Source organism: Talpa occidentalis, unplaced genomic scaffold, assembly GCF_014898055.3.
Source record: "Talpa occidentalis isolate TD23 unplaced genomic scaffold, MPIMG_talOcc4v2.1 talOcc4.6, whole genome shotgun sequence".
NCBI lineage: Eukaryota > Metazoa > Chordata > Mammalia > Eulipotyphla > Talpidae > Talpa > Talpa occidentalis.
The window spans coordinates 93,875,009-93,888,179 of record NW_023604972.1 but is presented as its reverse complement, the minus strand read 5'-3'; the positions used below and the strand labels follow the sequence as shown (position 1 = coordinate 93,888,179).

Here is a 13,171-nt window from a genome sequence, read left to right as displayed (position 1 = left end):
GTAGTTTTGTGTGATTTGATTTCCCTATAAATTGGAACTAGTCACTGCCAATATGGCCAACTACATATAGTACCTAGAACTTTAATTGAAAGATGGAAAGAAAAGCTAGCAGTGCAGGTCTTTTAGAAGGTAACCCAAATATTGCATCAGCCTCACTAAAAGTTAAGGATTGAGGTTGGGGAAAGAGGGAATGAATAAGATCTCCTAACTCAGTATTCTTCACCCTGCCACAGTGCCTGAGTGTTAAAACTTATTTGTTGAATGAATCCACATAGAATGCAATTAAGCCAGGAGTGTTGATTTTCTGTTTAATATTTTAGGGGGTGTTCTAAAATGTATCACTTTCTTTGAAAAGCAATTCTTTAATAAGAAAAATTATCATTGGAGGTTTCCAGAAATAAAAATTGAGACTACCTACAGGAAAGGTACCTCCCTTTTACACCAGCTCTCTCATACATCAAGGAGCTAACAGGAGGCATATGTGTCACCTATTACTAACACAAAGAACCATTTTGCTAAGAGCCCAGATTTTCCTTATCTGTTTTCTAATTTCTGTTTTTCATTCAGTGTTTTTAATTCTTTAAAATGTTTTTGATTTATTTGATTTTAAACATTAATGCCAGCTAATATTCTTCTTAGGACCTTGAATTGCGTTAAGAAAGTGAGGTATTGCGTAAATGAATTGAGCTTTATTTGGGCTAAAAATAAAGCTTGTAAATGCTGTTTCAAAAGAATTTTTTACTCAAAACTTGGAAACTTGCATTATAACACTTTTTTATATATACATCTAATGTTCTTTCTTCAGACTGTTAAAAAAAACTAATATATTTTAAGTATACATTTTTGAATAGTTTTGGTCTTGAAAATATAATTTTAAAACCTTTTTCTGTCTGTGTTTGTATTCCTACTTGATCTAAGTAAAAGAGACTGGTGGTGAGCTACTTTGTCTTCCTTATACTTACATGGAAATATGTATATACATATATTCAAAAATATATAGTAGAGATGATATAGAACTTTTTCAGTGTACTATTTGCCTATGTATTGTTATTTTTTCTTTTACACTGTGTATATTTCAGGAGTACAGTTTCACACCTGAATATGTGTATAAGCCTCACTGTACCCATCACCAAAGTTCTAGTGCCATTCCCACTATCAGATCGACCCCTTCTTACCCTTTACTCCTACTCATCATCCTCACCTCTCTGGTAACCAGTATATTTTTCAGAGTCTAAGTTATTCCTTGCTGTGAATTGTTAGTTCGTTTGTTTTGGTTATTTATATAACACACAAGTGAAAACCACTTTCTGATTTATTTCATTTAGCTTAATCACATCATGTTATACCCATGTTGGTGCAAAAGGCAAGATTTAATATTTTAATATCTGAGTAATATTCCATTGAGTATAATTGCCACACTTCTTTATCCAGTCATCCATAGATGGGTATTTAGGTTGTTTCATGTTTTGGCTATTGTAAATAATGCTGTGAACATAGAGGTCCATGTGTTTTTTCAAATTAGTGTTTTCATATTTTTTGGATAAATAGGATTGGTATTCATAAGTCATATGGTATTTTTGTATTAATTTTTTAAGGAATCACCATAGTGAGAATAATGTAGTTTATTTATTTCGTTGAGGTAACTGGTTTACACTGTAACTGGTTACTGAGGTAACTGGTTTAATCACTGTATGTAATTTGGAAATATAGGAACACACCTCTTCAGATATATGTTTCCTTACCACACCCATAATCCTCCCCCATAGTTCATTTTGCACCCTTCATACCCTGCTCTCCATCCACCATTCTCTCCCTCTAGAAGCCTCAATTCTGCAGTCAGGCTTACAGGGTTTGCTAAATGGTTTGGTTCTGTCTGACTCTTTGTTTTGTTTATATTCTACATAAAAGTGAAACCATCTGGTATTTCTCTTTTTCCTTCTGGCTTATTTTGCTTACCATTATCCCTCTAATTCCACTCATGATGTTACAAATGGCAAGAGTTCACTTTTTTTTTTTTTTAATACCTGATTACCATTCCATTGTATATATACACCACCTCTTCCTAATTCACTTGTCTGTTGTTGGGCATTTAGGTTGTTTGCATAACTTGGCTATTGTAAATAGTGCTGTAATAAACATAGGAGTGCATATATCCCTTTGTATTAGAGTTTTTGCATTCTTTGGAGTGGAATTACTGGATCATATGATAGATCTATGATCTATATCTATCTAACATTTTGAGAAATCTTCATACTGTTTTCCAAGGGGGGTTGGACCAGTCTACATGCCCACCAATATTTATATCAGTACCTTTTCATTTATATCCTCACCAGCACTCATTTCTGGTGTTTTGATATGGGTCATTCTGTTCTATCTGGTGTAAGGCAGTATCTCACTATGATTTTCATTTGCATTTTTCTGATGATAAGGGATAATGAACTTTTTTTCATGTGCCTGTTGGCCATCTGTATGTCTTTTTTTGAGAAATTTCTATTTAGCTTCCCTGCCCATTTTTTTATTGAGTTTTTTATTTGCTTTTTGTTGTACGATTTCTTTTAAGTTTTAGATATCAGTCCCTTATTGGATGTCTGGTGGGCAAATATTTTTTTTCCTATTTTGCAAGGTGTCTTTTTGTTTTAATAATTGTTTCTTTCATTCACCAGAAACTTTTTAGTTTCATGTAGTCCCCTTTGAGTCCCTTTTGTTTATATTCTCTTTTGTTTCTCTTGCTATGTAACATAGTTTTAAATGGGTAAAAACTTTTAACCTACTAAGGGTCAAGTGCAAATAGTTGTCTTTTAACAGAGTACAGTTGTATCTCATTAGTCATGGTAGTTATGTTGCATAAAGTTACCACAAATGCTGAATTATCAAATAATGAACCATTGCTCTTAAGGGAAGTAGAGGATTAGGGTTCCTGTGAGCCTTCAGTCACATTTTCATTAGCCAGTCAATACATAGCCTTGCTTTAAGTGTATTTTTGCTTAAAAACACCTTGTTTAATATATATTGTTAATTCATCACCACTGAAATCATGGCATATAGCAGTATAATTCATATCTGAATGAAGCTTATATGACATACATTTTTTCTCTGTAAGTCACATTAAAGCCTTCCAGTGCCTAGGAATAGGCAGCACATCAGCGCTGTGCTTAGCGTCCATTTTATTATGTTTTTTATTGAGGTAACATTTGTTTACAACACTGTATATGATTTAGAGGTATAGCTTCACACCTTTTCAGATGTATATTACCACACTACTCCCACCACCAAGGTACCCATAAACCTTTGCCATAGTCCATTGGGTCCCCTCTTAGGATACATTTTAAACAGAGAAAGCACCAATAAGGCACAAAAATGCAAAAAAATATAGCACTCAGTGGACTTCAGAAAGGGCATTTCTTTATAGTGTAAGAGTTGAAACAAGACAGAGGTTTGACTTGAACCTCATATGGGAACCATGCCTATCAGCAACTCATATTTTTCACATAGTGAAAGCCCTCAGTATTGATTTTAGTTCTACAAATAAATTTTAGTGAGTTGGAAAATTCACAAATATGGAGTCAGCAAATAATGTTTGATTGTGATTGTTGGAATTTGGGGGCATGCTGAATCATAGTTTTCATGTTCTGTTGTCCAGTGGAATAAAATTGACTACTCTTAGTACATCCTTTTATTTTCTGCCATACAGGGAACAACCCATCTTCAGCACTCGAGCTCACGTCTTCCAGATTGACCCAAATACAAAGAAGAACTGGGTACCCACCAGCAAGCATGCAGTTACTGTGTCTTACTTCTATGATAGCACAAGAAATGTGTATAGGATAATCAGTTTAGATGGCTCAAAGGTAAGTTACATTTACTTTAAATAACCTTGCTGCTTTATTTTATACAGTACAGCATTCCAGCCTTATTCAGAGGATTTTTATCTCTACTAAAATATTTCCTTTTGAGTTTTTAAAAATTTTAAACAAAATCATTTTCAGGAAAACATGTTTTGTTCACTAAATTACTTAGAATAATCACCTTATTTATATAGAGTTACATGCCAAAATCGTCTACAGATTTGAGGCCAGTTTACTTGATAAATATTAACTGCATTTTTGTTTATGTCAGACTCTGTGCTAGGAATATAGTGGTAACATGTATACAGTTTTTGGAGCACACAATGTGCTGAACTAGAATTCTTTCTAGATACACTTCTATAGATTAGTAGTCAGTTCAAAATCTCCAAAAACATGAAATCTGTCAACGTCAGTATTAAGACCAGGATCCTTTATTCTAAACAAGTTCATATGGAGGGCCTCCCCTGGTGGTGCAGCGGTTGAGTGCTGGGCTGTGAAGCTGCCCACAGCCTCTGCAGCGCCCGTTCGATCCCTGGCCACTGGCGAGGGTCCCACATGGCACGACAGACCTCTCCTGCCACACCTGCTGCTCCCTTCAGTGGTGTATTTCGTCAGTCTGCCTGTTCTGTTCCCCGCTCTGGCTCTGGTGAATTCTCTCACCCTTCTGTGCTTCTGACTGTACGCAGTGCTTGTATAAATAAATAAATAAATCTTTTAAAAAAAAAGTTCATATGGTTAAATCTAATTTTTTAAATTTTTTTTTAAAGATTTATTTATACATACAAGAACTGGGGTGCAGTCCAGAGTTTTAGGGGGTGAGAGGGTTCACCAGAGACAGAGTGGGGAACTGAACAGGCAGATCAACTGAAATACACTGCTGAGGGGAGCAGCAGGCGAGTCAGGAGAGGTCTGCTGTGCCATGTGGGTCACCTCCCTTGCTGGGGATTGAACTTGTGCTGTAGTGGCTGCAGTGAGCTTCATAGGTTGTATCTTAACTCCTTGCACCACCAGGGAGTCTCCTAATTTTTTATTTTTTAGAGGAAGCAAACAGAATGATGTTAAGAATATGGGTTCAGATTTCAGCTCCATCATCTACTAAGTTTTTGACTTTGGACACATTACTCTGAGCTCATTGTTCTTCTCTCAGTACTGATAGTCATAAGGATTAAATTCGTGGATATCTGCAGAGAACTTAGATCACTCGCTGATGGATAGACTACCAAAGGGGAAGAAAGTCCATTTTTTCATCAATGAATTTTGACTAACATATAGGTCATATAGATAGGAAATACAGATGTCAGAATCTGGTTATATAACCATGTAGAAAGATGAAAACTCCATTCTTCTCCTCCAACCTTTCCTGATGCTAATGAGGCTATTACACTCCCAGAAATTTTAGCATTTCATTGTAGGGGTCATAATGACATAGACTGTAGAGCTAACTGATTTGAATTTCTGTTCTGTAACTAGTCTTGTGGCCTAGAGCAAGATACCTTCATACCTTGGTTTTCTCATCTGTAAAAGGGATCTAACATGCAGATACCTGTATCATTATAAACTGGGAATGTTGTGAAGATTAAATAATTAATTTAGGCCAAGGCACTTAAGGTGTGTTTAACAATAACACTGCTGTTGTTATTGTTATTAATATTATTAGGCTATCAGTTATGTATTGCCTAGTGGTTTGGGGAAAATAAAATGATCATTGACTTAATGTTCAACTCAGTTTGTTTTTTCTGTGTGCTCATCCCTTGCTCTAACTCAATTTAAGCCCAGGGGCTAACATGTACTTATTCAAATAATTGATCTTCTTTTCATTTTCATTCAGAGGCTTCAAAGGATTTGGGAAATAATGATAATTTCTGTGAGGCATTATTTAATGAAGAATAATTTTGTTATATTTGGTAATTATTTAGTGAAATTAATAGATATTAATTATTATAATCTCAGACTCCATAGTGTTATTTTTCTTGACTGGAACGTTCAATTTTCTATCATCTGTATTTCTCTCTTAGCCTAAACTACAGTGAATTTATCATTTGTATTAGACGGGAGGGTTAAATAGTTTTTAAAAAGTGAAGTTCAAATGAAGTAGTTCAGTGTCTCATGTGATTAAATAATCCTTGTGTTCTTCCTCTGAAACAGTATGAACTGCTTCTGGCATTTCCATTTTTAAATATAGTTTACAGCTTATAATTATTAGGCTCTTAAATAACTTGTGGAAAAGTTTTTATTTTAACAAAATCTACTCTCTGTAGCAGAATTATATTTTCTATCACATGTTCTAGTTGCTTTTCTAAGCAACTAAACTGATGCTGTTGGTTTTTGGTAAGCAGCAATGGTTTATTTGGTGTGTTTAATGAGTATTTTTCTCTTCCCTACCCCCACTCCTATTTTGGAACTTCATAATGAGTTGGAAAGTCCTTATGTATCTAACCAGAAAAATGTCTTATTTAGTAGAACAAGTGTCTTGCATTCATTGTTACAACTTCATCAGTACTGCAGAGATCATCATATTTACATTAATACTGTTGTTTACATGGCAAACAGATTTAGCTTTGTTTTAAAAATTCTTCATTTTCATTCAACATTTAGTTGAATGTAGTTCACCAAATAATTGCATATGGACTGTCTAATGCTTACTTTTACTTTTTGCTGGAATCACTTAAAACTCAATTTTGGAGGCCGTTAGACTAAAATATTCTGAACTTTCACAGTAGAGACACAGGGAATGCACGTAGGCTAATATGTTATAATAATTGAAATATATTATTCAATAATTGCCAATGTTAATGTTTAATAACTTATGAAAATATAAGTTTTCTAAAATTACTAAGTGCTAAACAGAAGTGATAATGATTCTCAATTCATAAATTTATACCACAATGAAAAAAGTAGCAAAGTATGTAGTGAATTGATTTTTTTCTTTGAGTAAAGTAAAAATGTACTGAATAATTGAAAATATTTTCTCTATCATAATCAGGTAAATAAGCTTGAAAATTTTTGATTATATATTTTAAAAAATTAGTATACAAATAGAAAATTTGTTATTGATATATTATTTTTTTAAAGATTCTTTGGATGGTGAGTCCTAATCTTAAGTAACTACTAAAATCTACTTCCAGTGAGTATCATAAAAAATTAAGAGATTGGTTTTAAATATTCAAAGGGTAGAAACTGACACAATAAAAACTTTAAAAATTTTTTTGCGTCATAGGAAAATCTATTTTGATTGTAAGGTATTCAAGTCTTTGACAATGTCATTAATTTTTAGCTCTATTAACTATTTTATTAACACTGTTACAATACTATAAAATATTTCTCTAATTATCTTTATATATTTAACACTGTAGCTCATTATAAGCCCTAAATTTTATGTAACTAAATGGTCCTGTGTTTAAATGCCTGTTAGGTAATAATTGACAGATACTCATATTTGTTTTATTTTTCAGGCAATAATTAATAGCACCATCACCCCAAACATGACATTTACAAAAACATCTCAGAAGTTTGGCCAGTGGGCCGATAGCCGGGCAAATACTGTTTATGGACTGGGATTCTCCTCTGAGCATCATCTTTCAAAAGTAAGTTAAGCTATAAGAGCAAAATAGAAAACTCATCTTCAGCAGTTTAAGTCAGTTGTCTTAAATATATAATAACAAATTATAGGAGAAATTTGTTTAATTTTCTCAGCCCAACTTTAGAGTAAGAAATGAAAGATCATAGGTTCCTTTGTCAATAGGAAAATTTACTGTACTCATCAGAAACAGTCCCTATTGATTGAGAAGGGTTTGTGTGACTGTGTGCATGATAGGAAATAATGGGGGAATATCACTTTTTAACTGGGAGGATATCACTTCAAAATGGACTTAACTCAGGGATTAGAGATGTTGGAGATGTTCTGTAAGGCATGTAGACGCAACACTCTAATGAAGTGATAAAGATTTAGTGATAAAGATTTAGTGATAAAGATTTCAGTTTTTGACATGACAGCAGGTATACATAAATTACTGTGTTTTGAGAAAATTGTGTTTTGTCTTGGTGAGAATTACTCTGAGCGCTCTCTGTTGCAGTAGAGTGAGATCCAATAAACAACAATGAGTTGTTAGAACAGGGTGACCAAGTGAATTACTGCCTCAAGAAAAGCTGATAAAAAAACAGAGCATCCCCAGGCTAAGTACTAGAAGTAAAACAGTTGTCCCGCCATAAGCAAAAGCTGTGCTGTGTTAAACCAGCAGTACCTTCAGTTTTAGTGGTTGCCAAACAGGAAGTATGTAAGGAAACAATGTCAGAATAATAAGATAATTGGTGATGAGTATTGCACTTTGTCTCTTTTAATATTATGCTCACCAGTCCTAAAGATTTATGATTAAAGCCTTTCTGTTTGAAGCATTCACTAAAAAAGAAAATATAACCCTACTTTTGAAGCACTTTACATATGATTCAATGTGCATGACGAGCTGAAATTGTTCACATGTAGGGTAATTGGGTTCTTATAGACACACACCATTCACATTTATATAAAGCCTTATGCTATTTATTATAGACATCATTCAGGTATTAAAAATGAGTTGTTTTTTTAAAATCTTACACTTGTATAATATTTATTGACTTGACATGATAGGAGAGTTTAATAGTTGAAATAATCTTTGTTTCCTTTTGTTATAATTGTAAACATTCCTCAACACTGTTTTCAAGTGTTTTGATTTCTTTTTGAAGTTTAAAGCTCAATTTTAAACTATTTTAACTTTGTGTTGGTGATTTCAAGATATATTCTGTAAAATGATTAAAACAAGTGTTATCTGATTTAGCTTCTCTTTCACCCTTCTTACTCTCTAAATATACTTCTGGAATTGTGGCTGAGGAGTGAGTTTTAGATTCAAAATATTTCAGCATAACAGGGTCATAGACACCCAATTCATTATCCTTCCTTTAACAATCCCCTGAGAAAATTACACATTTATATAATACTTTAACCATTACTTGGGACCTTTTGGGAACTTTTCATTTGGAATTGTGTATTAAATTCTATAGCAGAAATATTAAATTATAATTGTATCCCACTTGCTGAATTTCTTGACAACACAGGAACTAAGTTATGAATTAATTGCTGAAACTTGTGTGAAATGATTTTCAGCCTAAGTCATTTTGATTATAAAGTTTTTGTTACAACTTTCAGGTAATTGGACAGCTATCTGATACAGTAAAGGAATAGTTTATTACATTCTATCAATCTTACTGTCTCCTTTCATTCTCCTTCCCATTTTTTTCTGGGAATGATTTATATTTCAATAATTTCATTTTTCCTCTTTAATGTTAGCATGTACTTTTGACCAATCTTACTGGTTAGTCTAGTATTTTTTTTTTTTTTGAGTGTAAATTGACTATTATGAAACAACCTGTTAGTTTTTGTAGTCAAGGTTATTTATTCACTAGACTTGACTCCAAGAATTCATGATCATCATCAATCTGCTCAGGATGTTTTGGTACAGAGACAGAACCATAATTTCTTTTCCAGCTACTTTGAAGGCTAATTTTGGTGCTTTAAAAGCTGGAAGGAGCCCAAACAAGTTTGTAGCTTTTATATAAATGAAGCAAGCATTTAGAAATATTCCTGTTTGCTTTATCATTGAAAACCATAAGTGAATCAAAGTGATATAAGGCAATTCTAGATAAGGGCCTCTCAAAGTAGGAGTATTGGAAGAACTGTATGGTCTCCTAAGTTAGATGTATGAGGAATATTCCAACTATGCTTGGATTGTTAGAGTGCTTACCACGTTGCATCTTGTTATCATGGAAACCTCAGCCTATGAGAACTAGCAACAGTGTAGGTCTTTGTGAAATTAAGAAGGATTTTAAACATTAAGTTCTTCGGAATGCTAAATTACTTGTTAAAAACTTTGTGTGCTACTTCAAGTCACATACAAAGAACTTAATTATGGTGTTTTTTTTTAAATTTCATTTCCATCATTGTGAATGAGACCTTTAAAGCTCCATATTCAGATTTTTTTCTTTTTTACAATAAGGAGATATTCTGTTCAATAAAAGAACTATAGTAACAGATTCAGTTCCCTGATCTATAAATTATAGATGGGGGTGGGGTAACAATATTTAATATCAGAGGAAAGTTGTAATAATGACAACTTTAATTTAGACACTCTTCCATCTCCCTACAGCAGGTCGGAACATCATCATTCTTTCCATCCAAAACTTTCCTTCCCAAGATGGCAATGAAATCAGGTTGGCTTATGGGAGTTTGAGGAGGGAACTATAATTTCAAATTTTTATTGCCTGTGCTAGCAGGTGTTTTAATTACATAGAGATTTTAGGTTTTTAAATTTGGTCATTTTGAGCCCTAACTTGATCTCTCTGAGAATAATAGTATACTACTTTCAGATACTGTTTGTGGCCATGGAATTTTTAGTTTCCTGGAAGTCCTAAGAATTAGCATTTATGTATGGTATTTTTAAATTGTTACTAGTCTTTTTTTTTTTTTTTTTTTGTGGGACCCTCGCTGGCGGCTGGGGATCGAACCGGCGCCACAGAGGCTGTGGGCAGCCTCGCAGCCCAGCGTTCAACCGCTGCGCCACCAGGGGAGGCCCAAAATTGTTACTAGTCTTAAATGACTTTGTGGAGTTAAGTCATTCCTTTCTGTTGCTAAATATTAGCTGTTTAGGAGTCTTTGGAAACGAAATTCAAGTAATGTCCAGACAGAGATAATATCTATGTTGTTTGATTGTGGAAGACAAAATGTCTTACGCAATAGAAGAGTTTATAATTTGTTAAAGTTAACATCATGCTGCAAATATTATGATGTTTAAGATTAGAAACTTAAGAGAGTCAGTTTTCTCCATGATAAACACACATGACATACCCATCTTTAGTAATTTTCACCCCTCTCCTGTTAGTCTCTCACTGTGATATTAATGTATGTATGAACAACCAAGAGGGATATAGGTAAGCTTGCTGATACCAGATTCTAACTTGGTTAAACTGTGCTGTTCTTGAATGAGATTTGTCAGAATACTTTATAGTGTACAAATGCTTGGTATTAGTTTTCTTTTTCTGTTGTTTTAATATTATTATATACTTGTAATTGATTTGAGGGCTAGATTGTGTAAAAGACAGTTATTCAGAAAATGGAAACAAAGCTAAGAAAGTGGGCATTGCAACTTAATTTTATTTGGTTAATGTATATAGTCTTCATACATTCAGTTTGCAGAAAAGTTTCAGGAATTTAAAGAAGCTGCTCGACTAGCAAAGGAGAAGTCACAAGAAAAGATGGAACTTACTAGTACACCCTCACAGGTGGGTATTTAATTTTTATTAGTATTTATGAGCCTTGTTCATTTCAGATGGTGTACTTTATGCCTGAGTTAAATTTGGAGAGGAGTGGCAAAATTAAGTTTATTTCCAAAGAGGACATAGAAATGCATGTACCAGTTAATCTGTACTCACGGAGAAAGGTTTTTTCCCCTCTGTATACCAATGTCTGTAAGAATCTTGAGGAAGGGGAGGGTAGTCAGGTTAGTAATTAAAACTCTAATTCTTTAATGCGCATACAGCTTAAAAACAATTGTACATAGAGAACATGAATTAGCCTGTTGTTTGCATTCTATATCTTGTGACAATTGAGTGCAGCCACACAGGAGAAGGTCAGAAAAGCACAAGTTTGATACACTCACAGATCCTAGAAACAGGGGGCATGGCACACCTCTGGAGCACTCACAGGATACCTTAGGGTGGTCAGGAAGCAGAAAACTGGGCAAAGAGCCTATATGGGGTGGCTGTACAAGGAAAACTGGAAGTAGTGCCTGTATGGGGTTTTCCCTGGGATGGGCTCTACACTACAAGAATTGTAGTTGGCTGATACATGACCTGGGATCATTAAGGCAGAGGAATATTGCCTCCTGGGTTGCACTGGCTAGACAGAGTAGGGATGGCTCTGGATTGGTTCATTTGCTTATCAGAGACATCCTACCTTAGCCCTTTGCTACCTCTAGATATTGAGTAGTTAGAGAGGTTATATAAGATGTAAAACATGATAATAAACAGAAAATTTTAAAAATTAGCTACTGATTTTAAAGTGTACTCAAATCTGACAGTTATGGCATCTTACTTTGTACTCTGCACTGAAAGCCAAAAGTTATATGGGTTTTATACAACTAACTTTCTTGGTTAAGAAATGAGTTAATAGCTGCTACTTGTCCATTATAGCCTTTCTTCATTAGAAGTTAGTTATATCTACAAATAATTTATTAGCTACATTTCAGTATGTTTACAAAGGTTTTAATATGCATGGTATGATTTATATAGAATGCCACTTATTTTCAGATTTTTAAAACAGATTTTCCAAAAATTAATTTTTTAAAGTTGTTTCTGTAACTTTTTTTGAGGTAACATTAGTTTATAACACTATATATGTTTTAGGGAAATAGTTTCATTATTTCAATTGTGATTTTAAGACTAGTGTTCAGCTTTGTGCTGGATTCTTCTCTATAATAATTATTTTTGAAACATAATATGAGAAGGAAGGATTAGATGTTACAAATGTTTCTCTGCAATAATGTCAATAATAACACGCTTACAAAAAACCTTTTTGAGGAAGTAAATAGGAATTGCCTTGGACTTTAGTGACCAGTCAAATGATTGGAACATTTTGGAAAATTTTTTGCTCTTCCCCCTTCTTCTTCACCTTTAGTACCATTATCTAATAAACCCTACTGATATAAAGAGTTCTGTTTTGGTTTTGTTTTTTGCAGGAAAGGAGAGCTCTGCTCAGTATGCTTTCAAAGTACATATTTCCTGACAGACTAAAGGTATACTCTGGATTGAAGCCAAGGTGCTATTTTACCTCCTCCGTACATGCAGTGACCTGGAATAACATGAATGATCATTTTAAAACTTAACCTTGAGTCTGTCTCCCCTAAGTGCTGTGATAGTGTAGTGATACTTTTAAGCATAAAATCCTATTTAAAATTTAGTATCAATACAAGTTGGAGCTCCAATTCTTCGGGTAAATGATTGCAGTGTTACAAGAAGATGCTGTAGCACATTCTGTAAGAGAATACTTAGAGGACTCCAATAAAACTGTAATGGATTACACTTGACCATTGTACTTAGTTCCCGTTTCTCTAACCATAGCTGCTTTTTGATTAAATGGCCATGAATTATTACAGGTTGCTGCTAAGTTTCCTTTGAGGTGGAAGGAATGTCTTTGAGCATTTATTTTCATCAAAGGAATATATCAAAGATATTTATATTTGGAAAATGCTGTGAGATCTAAGGAATAAATATCTTAAGTTCCTCAGTATACCTATCTTAAT

At 33.7% G+C, this 13,171-nt stretch overlaps 1 protein-coding gene across 6 annotated transcripts in view; it reads left to right on the top strand.

Annotated features, from left to right (window-relative positions):
• The window catches only part of HOMER1 (homer scaffold protein 1), a 110,701-nt gene that overhangs the window by 36,950 nt on the left and 60,580 nt on the right, over nucleotides 1-13,171 (top strand). For 4 of the 6 annotated variants that reach the window (XM_054688468.1, XM_037530702.2, XM_037530701.2 and 1 more), the window contains 4 exons: nucleotides 3,692-3,848; nucleotides 7,298-7,429; nucleotides 11,061-11,153; nucleotides 12,608-12,664. In XM_054688468.1, the coding sequence (XP_054544443.1) occupies nucleotides 3,692-3,848; nucleotides 7,298-7,429; nucleotides 11,061-11,153; nucleotides 12,608-12,664 (439 nt within the window). The remainder of the gene's footprint in view (nucleotides 1-3,691; nucleotides 3,849-7,297; nucleotides 7,430-11,060; nucleotides 11,154-12,607; nucleotides 12,665-13,171) is intronic. The other 2 variants (XM_037530706.1, XM_054688469.1) reach the window with 1 other exon arrangement.